This window comes from Pinus tabuliformis, chromosome 2_2 (assembly GCF_031772625.1).
Source record: "Pinus tabuliformis cultivar Carrire ecotype Pingquan chromosome 2_2, CPIR1, whole genome shotgun sequence".
In the NCBI taxonomy this organism is placed as follows: Eukaryota; Viridiplantae; Streptophyta; class Pinopsida; order Pinales; family Pinaceae; genus Pinus; species Pinus tabuliformis.
The window spans coordinates 207,898,871-207,919,482 of NC_142300.1; the positions used below are offsets into that span (position 1 = coordinate 207,898,871).

The 20,612-nt window shown below is 39.4% G+C and overlaps 1 protein-coding gene across 1 annotated transcript; it reads right to left on the reverse strand.

The window, feature by feature from the left end:
• Positions 1 to 1,407: 1,407 nt before the first annotated feature.
• LOC149192070 (uncharacterized) lies at positions 1,408 to 2,325 on the reverse strand. Its single transcript, XM_089406832.1, has 2 exons — positions 1,632 to 2,325; positions 1,408 to 1,523 (listed from the first exon to the last, which is right to left on the reverse strand). Exons 1-2 carry the CDS (start codon positions 2,323 to 2,325, stop codon positions 1,408 to 1,410), a joined length of 810 nt encoding a protein of 269 aa, XP_089262958.1.
• Positions 2,326 to 20,612: the final 18,287 nt, after the last annotated feature.

Sequence of the window (20,612 nt, forward strand, 5' to 3'; positions counted from 1 at the left end):
GAGTTTAAATTGAGTTGGAAATTAGATCACTCAATTTACTGAGTTAAGTTCAATTAAATTAGTTCCAAACTATTTGAGGAACTAATAAAGGACTAACAGTCAGTTGGTGCACTAATGTATCCACTAGTGCTACTCCAATTAACTGAAGATTCCCTCATGAGAAACTCATGCATGTTAGTTCAGAGAAAGAACCAGTTGAGAATAGAGTGCAAGGATAGTGTACTATCAGTGGTATTATTTACTGGAGTGTAAATATCATGCATGCATCAAAGATGGATCCTGTTAGCGCTTGAAATTTCACCTAGGTTGAGATAGACAAATCTCAAGGCTACATCAAACCATTACACCTCGTAGCTAGCCCTACGAGGAAGGAGAAGGCTCTCTCCGGTCAGACTCAAGGTATTTTCTCAATGGGGTGAGCTGACCAATTAGGATCAAAAATATTAGGCTAGTAAACTGATGAGGAGGGTTGATTTAAAGTTTTTGGGGTTTTTGGTGGCAATTGGAGGGAGTGCAATTCAGGGTGTGGGGATTGAGCTCAGTTTTTGCAGGTGGGTCTTTGGGGCAAGGTAGGAGTTTGTGCTGATGCCTTTAGCTGAGAAAGATGATCCAGGAAGAAAGAGAGGGAGCTAAAGAGGGCAAACAATGACTTTGAATCCTCTTTAGACAGTGGAAAACATAAATATTAAACAAAATTGAAAGCTGAGCATGGCATGCATGAATTCAAACTTTATCACTTCTTTTGTTTAATTAGCAGCAATAGAATAAGAGATGGAACACATAAACACACTTACAATGACAAGTAGGAAACACACCATCAACACAATAATCCACAAGAATCCACAATGATGTCTGCAAAACCCTGGCCTTCCTTTTCCTCAAATTGCAGAGATACAAGTGAAATATACAATAGAGTTTCTCCCTCAAGAGTCCAACCTTGCATCAACAAAATGCTGAATAATGTCTGATATAAGGCATGCCTCACTAAAGCAAAACAAGTCCATAAGACCAACAAGATTCGAAGCATAATCTCTGCTTATATGCCCACTTCCATAAATGCGTTCAAGTTCTTCCCTGCTCATCTTACGGCGCCCATAGTAGCATCCATCAGGTTCGATATTGTGGAGAAAGTCCAACTTCAATAAACATCCATTCTTTCGGCCTCTAGAACGCTATCGATCAACAACTAGAGCAACATCCTCAGTTGAAAAGATATGCCAGCTGTAAGTTCCCCAGTCTCGAAAATCTTGTAGGATCCAAATGCGTCAGGGAAAGTGAATTCTTGCGCTTTCCCAATAAAAAAAATTAAGAACCCGAACAGGGGAATAAAGAAAACTCGTCTTTCTTGTCCTGAGACAATTAAACCTCAAATCCTGCCCGCCATTCCTCAAAGTTCGAAGAATTTTGCTATGGATGGAGAGGACCCGAAGGGCGGGGCATACAGCAGAAGGCTGGTCGATGGGCACTCAAGAAAACGCCTTGGAGAAATGCGGCAGACGCCATTGATATTCTTGTAGCGTTCGCTGCAGTGAGAATAATGCACGACCGCACCAACAAACTCGAAACAAATTAAGAAATTGACCCTATGTCTGTTTGCTGGATATGTTGACAAAGAAAACAAACAAATTTACCTTCTAATCCACTCTTCAATTCTTTGTTGAATAAAGAACTTATCGGCATAGAAGCAAAATTGTCATCTACTCCCTGCATTAGAAGATCTTTGACGGCAGATATATCATTGTTCCTGATGGCTTCCCTTAACCCCTCTCCACTAGTCTCATAACTACTAGAACTTTTGTCCGTGGATACATTATTTGTTTGCCCACTTGTAAAGAATAAACTTTGCCTAATACTTCCAGATGAGCCTGCAGTTGACTTTGAGATCGTATCAGATGGAGTATGTTGGGCAGGGACAACCTTTTTTGATCGCTGATAATACTGAGATGTTGACATTTCAGGCTGGACCTGAGGAGGAGCCGGAGCTTCACATATGCATAACGGCATTCCACATTTGCATTCAACTGTCTGAGAAATACTCAAGTTTCCTCCCACATAAGAGCTTTTTTCTGATTTTGATAGTGAAATGACTTCATTCAAATCAACTCTGGATAATTTATCAGTGGATGCATCAATGCCATCAGAAACTGTTGCATCATCGTCATCTGAGGCCATTTTATCAATGCCATAGGAGTTGGTTTGTGTATTTGCTGAAGATGACTGTGTAAAATTGTTGAAGCAGTCATGGCATACTCTAACAGCAGAATGTATTCCAAACTGTGGCAACGGAATTTGCTTTGATGAACAATGGTGCTTCAGCTGATTCATTGCAAGCTCATCTTGTAGAACACATCTGTCAACTGTTATCTTAGCATCAAAAGCTTGTATGAAAGCGGCATTAGATAATGTGTTTCCAGTGAGACTTCTCCAAAAGCTTTTTTGCCTCTGATTGCTGATGATGCTTTGAATTGTGCTTGTGCAGGGATAGGAACTTGAAGTCGCTGCTGCCTTTTGGATAGCTGAAGAACAAATTACATAATCTAGAACAACATATTAACGATTTCTTCTTCAAAACAGGGTTTTGAAGAAGAATCAATCTCTGACATGAGACGGAGTCTAACAGATCCTATGTTTGGATTACACAGTTTTGGAAGCATGAATTCCCTTTAAATTCAGGCTATTCATCCTAGGAATTATGCAAGAGATTAGGAGCTTGGAGAGTTGCAGAATTGGCGAAGTGTTGGCCAAGAGCTAGCTTGTGAGTTGAGAGAGTTGAGAATACTTGTGCAAAATTTTTCTAATGAGAATTAGCTTTGTATCTTCAATCATATTTATGATATATGCAATACATATAGCGGGGTTTTGAGCAGCAAATTTCCCTAGATACAATCTTGTGTTATGTTCCACTAATTTATCTTCTTCTTGTTCATATTGTTTTCATCGATCTATTGGCTTCTTCTGGTTGAAAGTAGAAGTAGATTCTTGTCCTGTGCTTCAGTACATTGCATGAGCTTGTGAATCTACAAGATTTTCTACATGGTATCAGATTTGAGAATAGTACATTAAAGAATATTTTGAAGTTTTTAGTTTTGGGTTACAGGTGAAATTCGAATTTTCAATACATACTTCAGGATCGACAGATGGCGTTCTACAGTTTGTGGATTGAGTATGCCTTGGAAGGCAGCTCAAATTTTATAGCCTGAAGGGACAAAATGGAGGCTATGCTAGAGGATAATGGCTTGAAGGAATTTATTGATTAAGAAATTCCTAAGCCAACAAAATTGGATGCACAGAATTTGGATGAATGGAAGAAGTCTGTGGGAAAGGCGAGGCGTATAATTCTTGAGGGAGTTCGAGACCACATTGTCTCGAGTCTCCATGGCAAGGAAAATCTGCATGCTAAGTGGAAAACATTGACGAACTTGTATCAAAATAACATTGACCAAAGCAAATTGGCACTGAAGGAAAAACTTCGAAAAATCAAAATGGAGAAAGGCAAGACTATTCCAAAATACTTGACCAAGTTCACTCAATGTTGTGATGAACTTGGAAGTGTTTGCATCATGGTTGTGGAGGATGATATGGTGAGTCTTGCTCTTCTAGGACTCCTAAAGAGTTGGCATAGTTATCAGGACTCTGTCAATGTTTTGGAGAAGCTACCAATTGGGAACAGCTGTGGTCATATTTGATGCAGGAGGAGATCAGGAGGAACACCAGGGATGGATCTTCATCAAAGACTGATGATGAAGAGAACTGTGCCTTAGAAGTTAAAAGGGGAAATGGAAAGCTTCCCATTCAAAATCAGATTCTTATCATGGAGGTAAGAAGAAAGACATGACAAAAGTTAAGTGCTTTCATTGTCATGAGCTCGACCATTTTGCTACAAATTTTCCACTTAAGAAGTCCAAGAAGAAGTCCTCAAGAGGAGCGGTGGGTGAGGCTTTGGCCTCTCAATTCGAATTGGACTTTTCCCTCATTGCATGCATGGTGTCACCAATGATGGGAAGTGTATGGTACTTAGACAATGGAGCTTCATTCCACATGACTGGCGACAAAGAGTTATTCAGTGACTTGGAGGAGAAAGATCTCTAGAAGCATATCAATATTGGTGACGACATGAAGTATAGTGTTACTGGATTGGGCATTATTACTTTTCAGAGGGAGCATGGGGCTCCATTCACCTTGAACAATGTTATGTATGTGCCCTGACTGAAGAAGAACTTGGTATCCATTGCCATGATTGAGGATAGAGGCTATGATGTGATCTTCTCGAAAGGAAAGGTGTTCCTTCGACACATAGCCATGGGTCAAGTAAAGAAGATAGGGATTCGGGTGAAGAATCTCTATAAGATGGAGGTAGAGGAGTGTTCTTCTTTGAGAAAAAAAGTAGAAAGGGTGTAGAACCAAGATGTTGGCGAGTTGTGGCACAGACGATTAGGCCACTTGCATCATGGGGCTTTGAAGATGTTGCAACAAATCTCTACCAGTCTTCCTAAACGTACGCTTGAGCAAGTTGATACATGCAAGGGGTGTACTTTGGGAAAATACTTTGGGAAAATACACCAAGTATTCCTTTCACGACAAAGACAATCGAGTAGAGGATATTCTAGAGTGAGTCCATTCAGATGTGTGTGGACCATTCTTGACAACGTCCACGTCCAAAGACATGTATTATGTTATATTTGTTGATGAATATTCTCATAAATGATGGATATTTTTCATGCATAAAAATATCAAACTTTCACAAAGTTTTGTGAGTTTAAATAATTGGTGGAGAAAGAGTCAGGAAAGAAGGTTAAAGCTCTACAGAGTGATAATGGTGGTGAGTATGTCTCAAACGAGTTTAAGAACTTCTATGCAATGGAAGGGATTAAACGAGAGTTGACGACACCCCATAACCCTCAGCAGAATGGGGTGGCCGAGAGGAAGAAAAAAAGCATAGTAGGGGTAGCTAGGGTGAGGTTGCATGATCAGGGCCTATCATTACACTTGTGGGCTGAGGCATGCAACACAATGGTTTATGTTAATAAACGTAACCCACATCGGATACTTGAGATGAAGTCACCAGAGGAGGCTTATTCCGGTAAGAGGAAAGATGTTGGTCACTTCAGGATTTTTGGGTTATCGATATATTTCCATGTGACCAAAGATGCATGGAAGAATCTTGATCCGACAACAAAGTTGGGGATATTCTTGGGGTGCACTAATACACCTCACAACTATCTAGTGTACTTGCCGACCAACAGGATGACAATGGTTCACAGGGATGTCAGATTCGATGAGGAGATGGCCATGCAAGTTTCCTTGAGAGGGAGCTCGAGCTACATGCAGATGAGGAGCTTTTAGCTCCAAAGGTCGAGGAGCCTTAGATTGATGTGGAGCAGCTACATGTAGAGGATTCTGGAGTGGAGACATCCACTCAGGCAAAGTCTTCCAGGGAGGGAAAAAAGTGCATCAGAGAGGTTGACAAACTGTTGGATGATGCACAGGAGAATGTGGGAACATCCACTTCTCAGCGTAGGAAGAGGAGGTCACCTGAGAGGTATATTGGATACATGGCTCTTATGGGAAAATGTGTTGTGACAAAGCCATATTCCAAATATGGTCTTGGAGCATAAAGCAACATCTCATATAATGTGCCAGATTGGGAATAAATTAACTCTAAATACTAGGAACAAGAAATAGATTGGTCCTTGGTAACACAACCACCCATTGTTATATCTTTAGTAATATTGTTTACGAATGATTTTGTGAACCATTCAATTAACAACTCATTAGGAATCTCAAATTTGATGAGGCGACATCAACGTCTCCATCATGGATATGATTAGAAATGTATGTCGTAGTATCTTGCTTAAGAGATGTTAGGAAATGAGTACCAGTTTCATAATGAACTGGTACCTGGAAGTGGGTGAGGAAAGCCATAGCTAAAGAGTTAAAGTCGAAATAGGTACCTCGAGGTAACTCGATGTACCATTTTGTGGCAACACCTGTTAAGGTTCTCCGAAAGACGCGAAGACAGATAGAATCGTCAACATAATAATTTGAAGAGTAGCACAAGTGATATCTCATCGCATGGGCTTGAGGGTCCTCTTTAGATTTTCCTTCAAATTTAGGGCAATCACTCAGAATTTTAGTAGGAACTAGAGGCTAGTAACGTGAATGAAGAATAGGATCATTGGTAAGCCTTGAGATATTAGGTAGTTCCAACATGGCTAAAAATGTCAATTTCATATTAAACAACATGTAAGGGATTTTAGGAGGCCCAACCTATGGATTCCAACCTTGCTGGTAAGGGTTCTACCCCCACAGTGGAGAATTTTGACCATATGGGACTTGATTTTGGCCCCATTGAGGGGTACCTTAACCATAAGGTGGATTTTGTCTAGGGTAAGTTTGATATTGACCTACCATAGGCCATTGATAAGCATTATATGTGGCATATGGATTATAAGGTTGTTGGACTTGTTGACCTTGGACCTGAAGAGATTGGTCGTGCTACTGTAGGGGTTGGCCTTGTGTCTGCAAGGGTTGACCTTTTTGATAGACAAGTTGAGCTTGATATGGTAGAGGTTGACCTTGGTGCTGCAAAGGTTAACCTTGCTGTTACAAAGGTTGACCTTCTTGCTACAAAGGTTGACCTTGTTGCTGCAAAGGTTGGCCTTGCATATACAAAGGTTGAGTAGGCTGTTGAATAAACTATGTTTGCTTCTACAAAGGTTGTTGATACTACTACAAAGGTTGCCCCTCCTGTTGTAAAGGTTACCCTTGCTGTTGTAACAGTTACCCTAGCTGCTGCAAGGGTTGTTGTACAGTTCCTTAAGAGATAACCTGTGGTTATTGGTAATTTTTGAATTGGATCTAACCATATCCACCATGAATAGTGGATTGACTAGGCTAGACATAGGCTCATGCTTGTGGAATGTAAGATGGATTTTGCAAAGCTTATGAACCATATGGGACATAAGCCTATTGGAGTGGAATTTGAGCCATGTAAGGCTGTTGATATTGGATATTACCTGAACCAGATGGACCAAAAGGGCTAGGGATACCACCAGAATAACGTTTATTGACTCCAACCATGTGAGTTTGTGATCCACTCACATGGCTTCCACCTGACACAAGAGGACTATTTGGATTTTTCCCCCTAGGTGGTGGTACATTATGTCCACTTGATGGAGGGGTGGAGGAACATATAGAAGTATGACCTGAAACAGTCGGTTGAACTCGAATAGAAGGTTGAAACGACAGTACAATATGCAATGGAATTTTCGGTTGAATGAGAATTGATGTGACAACCGTTTGTACATGAATTTGAGAGGTCATGTTTAGGATACATGGATGAGTAGTAGGCATGGAATTTGATGACAAAATATGGTTTTGATACATAGATGAATCACTAGGAGTTCCTCAAACCAACTGAGCTAAGGTTGTATAACCATGTGGAAGCATAGGCCCACTGGTTTCAGGAAGTGTGTGATATGGGACTCTTCCCATAAAAGTAATGCCTTCTAGAGGAAAGTCATGCTCTTTCTCTTCATCAACATGAGGAGTTTGAGTAGCAGAAACTTCTAGATGGCCTGGAGCAGAGGTTGGGATCTCACCTTTTGAATCCATGGGTGGAAATAATTGGTGAGGAGGAATCTAAGATGTACAAGGAGATAAATATAAAGGAAGACCATGTTAATCGTAAGGATTGTAATGACACCAAGGAGATATCGCAACATGATCAAATAATAGATTCAACAGATATAAGACAAACCTCTGTAGACTCTCAGGGGTTTCTGGATTAGATTCTTGAGGTGACAAGGAATTCTGTTGTAGTGTTTTCTTCTAAAAGATGTCCAAAAATAACCCATTTAAGATTGTGGATGACAAATGATCTCAACAATATAAATAACTGCTAAACATTGTAGATCTACAGCAACTGATAGAAACAAAACCTACCAATGTTTGGATCTATGCCACAATCATAGTTAAACAACAAAAATAAAGAGTAATAACTCCAATCATCCAATGGAACAAGATATACAAAGAATAGCTTTATTATAACACTTGTGAAGGGAAAAAAAAGATCTTACCAGTCCCCCTCTATGGGATGGGTTATTGGCTATCCTCAAACGTCTTCAACTTGTGTAGAGTCTCTCTCCTATATAATGTATAAACCCAACAAAAATATGGTGTGCGAAAATGAAAATAATAAGAGTTACAACAGGGAGTGCAATAATGAAAATAATAGAAAGTGAATAATGAATGGAAAACCCTTCTATTTATAACAAAATATTGAGTTATCCTCAAATAATGATCAATAATAAAATATTATTGATCCAATTCTTGGAATAACAACCTGAAATATTTTATTATATTTGTTTAGGAGGGGGAAAGTGTTTAAACTTTTATTTAGAAATAATAAATAAATAAATGATTTATTTATAATATCAAGGAATTAGTTAAGGAATAATAAACAAATAAGGATTTATTTAATTATTCCTAAGGGGTTTAGTCAAATTTGACAAAGAATAATAATTAGTTACTGATTAATTAATTATTCTTGGAGAAAAATAAATAATTAATGATTTATCTATTTATCTTTCATGATTAGGTCAAATATGACAAGGAATAATAATAAAACAATGGTTAAATTAATTATTCCTAGAATAAAATTAAACAAATAGTGATTTATTTAATTCTTCTTCATGGTTTTAACTATAAATTACTCAACAAAGGTGGTTTATTAAGTAATTTCTCATAGTGATAGCAAATTTACTATGGTAAAATTGGCTTTACATGGTGTACTTCGATCCATATAGTAAATTAGTCTAGATGATCAATTTTTTGGTGATAACAAATTCGCCCCCAACGTATGAGTGTTAGGAGAAAAATGTATGACTGAAGTACATTGTAAATACACAATCACTTAGACACCACAGGGGAGTCAAAGAGAGAGAGAGAGAGAGAGAGAGAGAGAGAGAGAGAGAGAGACCAACAAAGTTGAATGAAAGAGGATAGGGATAGAGGGGGCGAGACTAATGCAAGTCTCCTTTTATGTTGTGGTGCGCACCTCAATGAGGTGGGGGAGGCATACCCATACGTGCCGAGATAACTTAGTACAAAAATAATGGTTTTCCCAAAAATATAAAACTCAACATTGAAGTACATGTTGAATGGTACATGACATGCTAACATAACAAAGCCAGCAAAATAATACAATGTATCCCATATACATAATACTCCTGGAAAAACATGATCCAAGTCTGAATACAATAATGTTTGATTACATGAGATATAAAGCCCCTTCCCTCAAAAAATGGGTGGAAGGGAGGGTATAACAACCAGAGAAGCCCTGCTGAACAAGGAAGGGCTCTGGAAAACTGAATGGATCATCTGGAGGAGACATGCATGATATGAACACTGCGATCGGTAGGAACCGAACCCATCAACTCTACAGAACTACATATGAGGCTGTAGCACAATAGGTATGCATCTGGGCATGTGGGGGCTTCCTGAACGACCACCCCCTCATGAGGTCTGAAACGTCTCACACACACCCGGAAATCATTGGTACAATCTGCTGCATCACTGGACCATCAAGTGTATGGATCACGAACATGAAACAACCAAGTCAAAGGGCAATAGTGAGACCCTCTACTCGATCCAAGGCACTGAACAAGAATGGAAGTTGGAACCGTGATACACCTCCCTCTAGGCCATTCTTATGGAATAAATGACATGATGTCGATAGAATAGGGTCTATGATAGATGAGGCAATGAGGATCCTCAACTAAAGAACAAGGGAAAATAGTAATGTGAATGATGGACTGACACCAGGGATAATGGGGAAAAAGTGGGACTGAGGGACAAAAAAATGACTTCCCTTGTCAGAGCATAAAGTCCATGGTTGACCTGGCAGTGACTAACTCAACTCCGAAGGGGATGGGGACAGTATGATTGGAGGCCAAAATGAGCAACATAGGATGAACGGTATGCAAATATGGATGGAATACAATGACATGATAGAATGGGATGTGGAATATACTCCATGAATGCGAGGGGGACTCATCATGGATGCTCTGAAAAAGGGTGACTCAATGACGTTGCCACATAGACTGGGCTCTGTGGGGACCATCAAAACATGAGTAACTTATGATTACTCATGATCAAAGTCGACATATGGTAGGAAAATTATTAAGAGGAGGTGGACCACAAAGTAAAAGTGTCGCTTTATGAATAAATTCAATTTTGAGAGGCAACGAAGAGACCCTTCTTGGAAAAATGACTTCCTGGTGAAGTGTCAAATCATCAAAAATTGAGGAAGACCCATTATAATACTCGATGAGAGATTTCCAATGGTGTTGATGGTTCATCAAATGAAGCTATAGTCTGGTCATAGTGTGCAGCACAAAACTTTGTGTTTTCCTATAAAAGGATGTTTTCCCTCCAATTTGAGAGGAGGAGAAGGCCCTAAATTTTGTGGATATCATAGTAGACGATCCAACCATCAGGATTGAGATCTACAACTTTCAAGCAAGTGGCCTTACTTGTCTAAATATGGCCTAAATGCTTCTTGGAACGATGGTTCCTGGTGAAGGATTAAGGGAAGAGGAAAACGAGAATGATTTACTATAGGAGGTCTAGAATCATTCTCATCCACTAAGACAAACAGGGGACTACGTGGACATAGAGTATAATATTTGAAGATATAGTATCGAACTTCTGTAATATGTGATGTGCATATGGATCACCAAAGAGGCCGATAGGACAATCTATCCAAGGAATGGGAGGATAATCGACCATACCTAGATTCGGTGGGATTTAGGCTAAGACTTATGTGAGATGATGGCCAGGGGAAAAACATCATGCCCCCAAGCATGGGATACTGATCTGGTATGAAAAGGTGGGAATGATGCCCCTTAGTAGGAGGGGTTTTTGGAGTGCCATTATGTTCTGAGCACTGGGAAAACAGATTCAAGCATCTCAGCTCAACTTGGTACGAAATCCTACAAAGGAGATGGAGGGACCTATGTGCCCCCCAATATGCTATGGGCGTACTAGATGCATTTAGAGCTAAGGGATACAAACACTTATATGATACATAATATGATTATGCATTTTATATGACGATGATGGTTCGCCATTTGTTTGGTTATCTTCTATGTTATACATGTCATAAATGCCAATCTAGCATTTTGTTTACAATGGTATGTACATAGTGATTTTGGGCTCTAGGCACGTGACTGAAAGTAATGGTTTCAAATTCATGTGCCAACAACTTAACTTGTAGATATTTTCAAAATAGGGCTTGGTTATGCACATGATACACACCGCTCAATTGCATGAGAAGTAGCAAGGAATCTAAACGAACATGAAGAGGAAGGATGCGATGAACGAGGGAATTGACTAACAAACCTATCACTGCATCCTATTCAGCTTGATTATGTTGGGATTATGGCTAAAGTGTTGTCCTTGATGGCAACTCATACAGGTGATGGATCACTGTACAACAGGTCAGTAGCAGAGATTGATGATTAGCTCACAAATAATGAAGAAAATAAGAGGTATGCAGGTACATCGTACAAAAGCTGCGGAACCGCAGGCATGTCATAGATAAAGTGCGTACATACCCGCAGGTACACCATGTAAAAGGTGCGGACCCTAGTTCACGCACTTTCATGCAGTGAAAAAGTATTCTCACATGGGAATCCAATGGTGGACCATAGTATTTAGCCCGACGTATTTGATCCTATGGTTTGGTCAGTGGTATTGTCTTATATTATTATTATTATTATTGAGCCCCATGTTTTTGGGCCCCTTGTATTGGTTATCTATGGTATAGATTCATGGTTTTAGCAAGAGCTTGCCTATATAAAGCAAAGGAGATCATTTGGCTAGATAAGCGTGAAAATCATAAGATCTTAAGTCAAGCTAGATATGAAATTCTTGTGATCGGTTTGTGAGAGATAATTGAATCTAAATCAAGGAGAAACATGAGGATTACAAGTCGGATCTACTAATGGGTTGAGATCTCCTCGGCGCATGATCAGATCTATAGATCTGACAGACTAGGTTATCTTTGAAGACTGAAAATTATCTATACCCACAGGACCGCAAGTACAGTGAAGGAAAAGTGCGGAGGTACACAGACCCAGAAGCACTGAAGGTGCGGAGGATCGCAGGCCCAGAAGTGCAGAAGGTGCGGAGGTGCGCAGGAAGTCTATTACACACAGTGCGGAGGTGCGCAGGCAGTCTGCAAGGCACAGTGCGGGGATGCGCAGGCAAGCAGTAGGAAGACGTGCGGATGTACGCAGGTGTACTATGGGTGAAGCTGCAGACTTTTGATGAAATCTATTTAGCTGCCCATGTTTATCATTGCTGTGTTCTGGGTTTTGAAGTGATGTCTGGTTTCTGGTATTAAGTTCTGATAACAGTAGTCTGAGAAGTGATAGATTATGTTTTATGGATCAGGTTCATAATGACTTATCCTTATATGATCTTATTGTTGACACACATGCTATACTTGTATATGGTGATTGGGTGATTCAGAAGATTGATTGATTATGAGCTTCAATGTTATTTATGGGTCCAGTATGAAAATTGGATGAAACGTGGCCTCTTCAGATTATGTGTTGTGCTTCAGGTGTATCCAGTCTAAAAATGTATGAAACGTGGTACCTGGAGGAGAGAAGATTGTAGGCTGGCACCTATGTACTAGTATCTAAGCTAGTACAAGAGCAAAGGGGGTTGTAGCTCCCATACTGGTATAAGACTGCACCAGTACTAATATTGTAAAAGGATTTTCTTATTAAGAAGAAGATTGAGATGACTTGCAGCAGGTGGTTTTCTCCCACATTGGGTTTCCACCTTATATCATGGTGTTCATGTGTGTGACTTATGTGTGATGATCTGTTCTATTTTACTGCACCAGTTTACTGTTAATATGGTTGATAATGTTCTAATGCACTCATTAAGGATCAACTAACTGAATCATAAGAAGTTGTGGAAGTAGCATATATGAATCTGAATATGGAAATGAAAAAGTTTTATTAATGTGATAATACTGATTCACCCCCCCTCTCAGTATTATTTCCAACAATTGGTATCAGAGCAGGTCCTTTGGTAGAAGCTTGATCGCTTGAAGGAGATCCGTGGAACAATGGGAAAGAAGCTTAAGAAGAAAGCTCATAAGAAGAAGAAGACATCTCAGAAGAACTATGACAGTGGGAGAATCGATTGGGGATTAGGTATAAGAAGCTCTTCAGATTCAGATTCAGATTCAGAATCATTTCAGAATGAAGATGAACTATCAGGTATGAATTTGCTATCCTCTGATGTTCCAGCTATCTATCCATTTGGAAAAGATGGAAATGACAAAGAAACAACTGAATGTGCTCTTATGGGTGAGGAAGAAGGATATCAAATAAAAGCAGAATTTAACAGGCTGACAAACAAAATTAGTGAACAAGAAAGACTTCTGAACATAAAGAGTGGTGCCCTCAAAGAAGATGTTACTAGACAAAAGGCTCAACGAGAGTTATTCAAGGAGAAATATCAAAAGTTGCAGGTTGAAGCAACATCTCTAAGAGATGAAGTCAATGAAAAGAACACAACCATCAAGAAACTCAGAGATAGATCCAGTTACTATGAAAGTCTTGAAGCCACGATCCGCTCTCTAAAGGAAGATCTTGAAGAATCAAAGAAGCAGAATAAAGATCTAGTCCAAGATATTGAAAAACAGGGAAACAAAGTTATCATCTTAAAATCTCAGCTAGAATGTGCCTTCAGAATTTGTCAAATGCAACAGGATCTGAATGAAGAACAAGAAAAGGAGATTCTCAAGCTAAAGCATCAGTTGGAAGAAGAAAGGAAAGCTGAAGAAGACATGAAGAAGCAATATCTAGAAAAAGAAGAACAACTTCAGGTTGAGGTAAATATCTTGAAAAGTAAATTAGAAGAAAAGGATAAGCTCTTGCGTTTTCAAGATAGTACTAAAGTCTTGGATGATATTCTTAATAGTCAAAGATCTCCTGCTATCAAAACTGGTCTTGGCTTTCATGAATCTGTTGAAGGTGAATCTAGTTCACAAGGTGAGGCAAGGAACTCTAAAGAGAAATCTAAAATGATCAACAAGGAGATAAGAGAGATGAAAGGTCAATCTCATCATCAACCAAGGAAAGAAATTCTTCAAAGAAAATCTTTTACTCCTCCTATGAATAATGTTGAATGTTATGTATGTCATAACCTTGGACATGTTGCAGCCAGATGTAGAAGAAGAAGGGTTCAAGATCATCAAACAAACAGATCATCTCAGTCAAGGTACTTTAATGGATATTGCTTTGCTTGCAATATGTTTGGTCACAAAGCTGCTGATTGCTACAAAAGGAATATGAAACATGTAAGATGTTATGCATGTAACAAGCTTGGACATATAGCAAAGGAATGTAGGAACAAAGCACGAACATCACACCAAAAGGAGAAAACATCATCACACTTGAAGATATGGAAGAAATAGGAAGTTCAGTCAGAAAGTGGCGGCACAACACATCATACAGACATAACAGAGGGAGCCGAAAGTGTAAAACTTCAATCTCCTACGCAAGCTTGATAAAGGGAAGTTGCATATATACGCGAATTTGTTACTGCACAGTCACGTATATGATTGTTTGAAGAAAGGCAGTAGGGACAGATTCAAGAAAAGGATCAGTTTTGCTCTAATTGATAATGGTTGCATTTTGCTAATGATGTGTGGATATGATGGTTAGAAGTATTTTGGTTCTAACTTGATACTGATGATGTCTTGATACTTCTTATTGATATGCATAATCAGATCTGACAGATGGCACATGTTTAGGGGGAGCATATGCTCTTAATGCATTGCTGGCATTATGGTTAATAGTCCTTGGTGATGATGCTTATATGGATAAATGATTCATCTTGCTATGATTATGAGTTGCTCACATGGTTCTTGGATTAGATTTGTGGTTGATTCTCTAATGGTGCTTGCATGGTAATCTTCATAAGGATAAGGAGAAGCACTTAGCTTGAATTCACATCTTCTTGATGATGGGTCACTCATATGCTGCTGTCTTCATATGCATAAAGATCATATATTACAGTTATGATGCAGGATTCCTATTATTCTTGGCACATATGGATGAGGATTGTTGGCTGGATACATGGATGATTATTCAAAGTTGCATTGCTGGAGACATGATGATAATGAACTCTTATCTATATGATGATAGGAGTGTTTCATTCATATGTTGATTGATGCAGATATTCCCAATTGATGATACTTGGTTCATGAAGATCTGGATGGCTATGGTGTTTCTCTCATAGAATGTGAAATTCTGTTGATACGGACATACCTTGATGATTCATGCACTAATGCAAGTTGCTGATCTAGTTGTTGTTGACAAATACTATGGAGCAGATAATACAATGTTGTTGCTGATGTTTATCTTATTTAGGTGATTGGTCTCTGTTATAAATGTAATATCAAGACTCATGATGTAATAGTGTGTCTCTATCTATTGTAGTCATCTCTTCAGGTCATGTAACGACCTATGTTGGTTTCCCCACTATGCATGGGATGAAGATGTAATGTATTTGGTTTTCATATTTCTGATGTATCCCCACTTGGTTGGGTGATGGATGTATGTATTGAGTCTTTTGGTGATAGGAAGGTCATTTATGATGTATAGAGTCATGTTCTTCTTGTAGAAATTTTTTTGCAGACCTTGCTTACAGTCAGGGGGAGCTTGAGCATGATCAGCACTATATAGCAGAGCAGACATTTCAGCATGTTCTCAGAAAGAGCATGATCAGATTGGTGCACCATGGCATATACAAAGGGGGATCTCATTCAGAGACTTCAGCAGATCTGGTTTATACTCAGGGGGAGCATAACCCCTTTGCCCTTGATGTCAAAGGGGGAGAGTGATTCGGTGTTGTTGCCATCAAGTCCAAAGGGGGAGATTGTTGGCATTATGATGCATGTATTGTACTTGATGGAAACCCACTCATAGAAGAACATCTCACTTATATACATTCAGATGAATCTACAGAAGAGATATCAGATGTGACATAATTCATGGATGCATGACAGTTCAAAGGAATCAAATGACAAGTTCTTAGTATGACAAGTAAGCTTTGCCATCAAGTCAAAAGGGGGAGATTGTTGGCATTATGGCTAAAGTGTTGTCCTTGATGACAACTCATACAGGTGATGGATCACTGTACAACAGGTCAGTAGCAGAGATTGATGATTAGCTCACAAATAATGAAGAAAATAAGAGGTACGCAGGTACACCGTACAAAAGCTGCGGACCCGCAGGCATGTCATAGATAAAGTGTGTACATACCCGCAGGTACACCATGTAAAAGGTGCGGACCCTAGTTCACACACTTTCATGCAGTAAAAAAGTATTCTCACATGGGAATCCAATGGTGGACCATAGTATTTAGCCCGACGTATTTGATCCTATGGTTTGGTCAGTGGTATTGTCTTATATTATTATTATTATTGAGCCCCATGTTTTTGGGCCCCTTGTATTGGTTATCTATGGTATAGATTCATGGTTTTAGCAAGAGCTTGCCTATATAAAGCAAAGGAGATCATTTGGCTAGATAAGCGTGAAAATCATAAGATCTTAAGTCAAGCTAGATCTGAAATTCTTGTGATCGGTTTGTGAGAGATAATTGAATCTAAATCAAGGAGAAACATGAGGATTACAAGTCGGATCTACTAATGGGTTGAGATCTCCTCGGCGCATGATCAGATCTGTAGATCTGACAGACTGGGTCATCTTTGAAGACTGAAAATTATCTATACCCACAGGACCGCAAGTACAGTGAAGGAAAAGTGTAACAGTCCAAAAATAAATATCTAATTAACTTTTCTAATTAACATTAAATTCAACTAAGAATAGTGCTTACCTGTCGTAGAAGTAGGCTTATCGCAACAAGGTTTTGGGGATGACTCTCCACCCAACCGTAGGCTCAATTGTGCAAGGACTTGCTACAACTGGCCACCCCCGAGCCCTCAATCAACGTACTACTGCCAGTGACTCCTATGTCTTAAAACACCATTCAACCAAGAGAATGAAAGATAGAATCTTGGAAAGATGGAATGCCTCCCATCCTCCTCACCATCTAATAAATAGAGCAAACATTGGATGAGAACCACATGCACACACTCCATGTGTCTACATGCGACTTTGATTTTTAGCTTTCTTGTTTTATTTCTTTACTTTTATTTTGATTTTTAGCTTTCTTGTTTTATTTTCTTCTTTTTGATAGCTTTACTGATTTTTTTATTGTTTTCTTTGTTTTATTTCTATTTATTCTTATTTAGAGCTTTAGTATAGTTATTACTATTTTTATTTATTTTCTTGTATATTTTTAAATATCATTTATTATTTAACATTTATGATTTATTATTTTTATTATTTATTATTAAGTGATTTATTATTTATTATTTATATTATTATTATTATTTGTATTATTTATTATTTATATTATTTATTATTTATTATTATATTATTATTTATTATTTATTATTAAGGGGAGGGATATTACAAAAAGTGCGGAGGTACGCAGACCCAGAAGAGCTGAAGGTGCGGAGGATCGCAGGCAGTCTGCAAGGCACGGTGCGGGGATGCACAGGTGAGCAGTAGGAAGACGTGCGGATGTACGCAGGTGTACTATGGGTGAAGCTGCGGACTTTTGATGAAATCTATTTAGCTGCCCATGTTTATCATTGTTGTGTTCTGGGTTTTGAAGTGATGTCTGGTTTCTGGTATTAAGTTCTGATAACAATAGTCTGAGAAGTGATAGATTATGTTTTATGGATCGGGTTCATAATGACTTATCCTTATATGATCTGATTGTTGACACACATGCTATACTTGTATATGGTGATTGGGTGATTCAGAAGATTGATAGATTATGAGCTTCAATGTTATTTATGGGTCCAGTATGAAAATTGGATGAAACGTGGCCTCTTCAGATTATGTGTTGTGCTTCAGGTGTATCCAGTCTGAAAATGTATGAAACGTGGTACATGGAGGAGAGAAGATTGTAGGCTGGCACCTACGTACTAGTATCTAAGCTAGTACAAGAGCAAAGGGGGTTGTAGCTCCCATACTGGTATAAGACTGCACCAGTACTAATATTGTAAAAGGATTTTCTTATTAAGAAGAAGATTGAGATGACTTGCAGCAGGTGGTTTTATCCCACATTGGGTTTCCACCTTATATCATGGTGTTCATGTGTGTGACTTATGTGTGATGATCTGTTCTATTTTACTGCACCAGTTTACTGTTAATATGGTTGATAATGTTCTAATGCACTCATTAAGGATCAACTAACTGAATCATAAGAAGTTGTGGAAGTAGCATATATGAATCTGAATATGGAAATGAAAAAGTTTTATTAATGTGATAATACTGATTCACCCCCCCTCTCAGTATTATTTCCAACAGATTATTGGTGGCAGATCCAATGCACATGTTGTTTGAAAGGACTAACATATGCGAGGGGGTAAAAATGGACCAGGTTGCCGAGGATAGATTCTGGGAGAAGTGACTCGCACCATCGGCATGACCAATATACAGTGTGGATGATGGATCTATTTGAAAGGTGAAAAATAGAATGGATGAGATGATGCAATCTACCTAACTTCATGGTAAAAATAAAGACACTAAATCAAAGGAATGTGCTATGGTTGGAATTTCTTGAGGTAGGGTGCATTCAGAGAATTAAGAAGGAAATGGCCTTCAAAATCCTTTGAAGAAAGTCCCCCTTTGCTTAAGGGCAGAGGTAATCAGGGGTAGACATAGCTTCCATGGTGTCCTCATCAGGCTAAGAGATGGACGAATGAGAGGAAGATTGACTACAGGATGCAGCCGCGTTACCTAGTGCATCAACCTGAGAAACAAGGTTCAGATACACATCATCTGGAATGATAGAAGATGAGCTAGTACATAGAGGATCTATAGATGTTGAGACCTAGGATTCTGTCGAAAGAGGTTTGATAGAAGCACATACAGAAACCTTCAAAAGGTTTGTCTAAGAGGAGCTTGATGACGACGACAGGTAAAGGATATGGACCATGGTGTCCATCATCTCGAAATCTGGGGGAGGGATCACAATAGTGGGGCTAGAGTCTCCCTGTTCTGGTTGACTAGTGGTACCAGAATCCATGGGTAGAGGAGTAGATTATCCACTATGAGTGGCCTCGTATTCGCAAATTGCCCCAAGGCAATCGTGAAATTCATCGAGACAAGGGCAACAATGGGAATAATGACTATGATGATCACACAGGGCACAAGGGTGGTTTATGTGCATTGTTTTGAGTTTCTTAGGTGGGACCAGTAAGTTAACATGGAATTTCAGGATATTTGACTCAGGGAATGCTTCATGAACCAAACGTTTAAGTTGAGGAAGCTTGAGATAATTATTGGTGGCATGCCAAACAACTTTACACAAAGCACAAGGAGGTGACGAATTTGGGGCTTTAGGGGCTGGAGGAGCTTGGGGAGCCTTGTCTTTCGATTCTTTCCTTTTAGCTTTTCCCCCTGGCTAGATGCTTTCACAGTAGGAGGTGGTTCCTATTCAGGATGTGATGGAACTGAAGCAGTGGTTGGGGTCATGGGGACCGATTGTACCAGGGTCAAAGCATGATAAGGTCTTGGATGATCGAGAAGAATGTTCGTTGAGGGATAAATGTACCTTACTAGGATCCCCAAAGCCATGTTAGGAAGGACTAGTGAAGCCATGACAAGGTCCAAAAAAAACTCTCGGGGGCGGGGGGGTGGGGATAAGAAAGGTATCTAACCTGCAGGGTAATGTCCCAATGGAATAGCTCCTAGATGGTTGAGACTTGGAGGAACAACTCCTAGTGAAAACATAGGAGAGGCACCCACCAATGGAAGAGGTCCCGGGGGTGGATTCATAGGGCTCAGCTGGAAGGGAAACAACAGGGTGATGAGGAGCTAGCTATTGATCAGGTGTACCACACTGCTTGAGGCCAACCTATGAAACTTGTAACATGCAAACACTCATAGAGTTAGGTTCTGATATGGGAGGGGGAGGACCAGGGAAAGCACCCAACAATGAGGAATCTTTATATACTCTGGGTGAAACACTGGTGGTAGGAGTTGAAGACTGTTTATCAGACATTGATGAGATAATGGACTCAGGGGAGGTCACAGATGTCGGCTCCTAGTAAGTCAACTGATTGATGATAATGATATTCCCTTCATGGGGGAAGCACATCTTGCAAAACACCGCAAATATGACAGATGACATGGAATATGTGTAGCTACGACCTAAGAGAATGTTGTAATCCAAAGGGGCATCAATGACTTCAATGTCGACATGGATAGTCTTACTTGCAAGGGTCACTGGACAATTGCGTACATGCAAAGGGGCTCAGAGGAGTGTCCATCCCAAGTGAAAAAAGTAATGGTGGAGGGGGACAACTCAGGTGACTTAATTTTTTTTTCCAAAAAGTAGCAAACATCACATAGGTGGATGCACCTTTGTCAATAATGCATCGGGAGATGATAGCAATATGGACTCTAACTAGTATCTGGAAAGAAACAGATGAAGGCAAT

Coding starts and splice junctions, on each gene's coding strand:
- LOC149192070 (XM_089406832.1), bottom strand. CDS start 2,325: ATGAATCAGCTGAAGCACCATTGTTCATCAAAGCAAATTCCGTTGCCA. Junction 1,524..1,631: donor ATTGAAGAGTGGATTAGAAG/GTAAATTTGTTT, acceptor TTCTCACTGCAG/CGAACGCTACAAGAATATCA.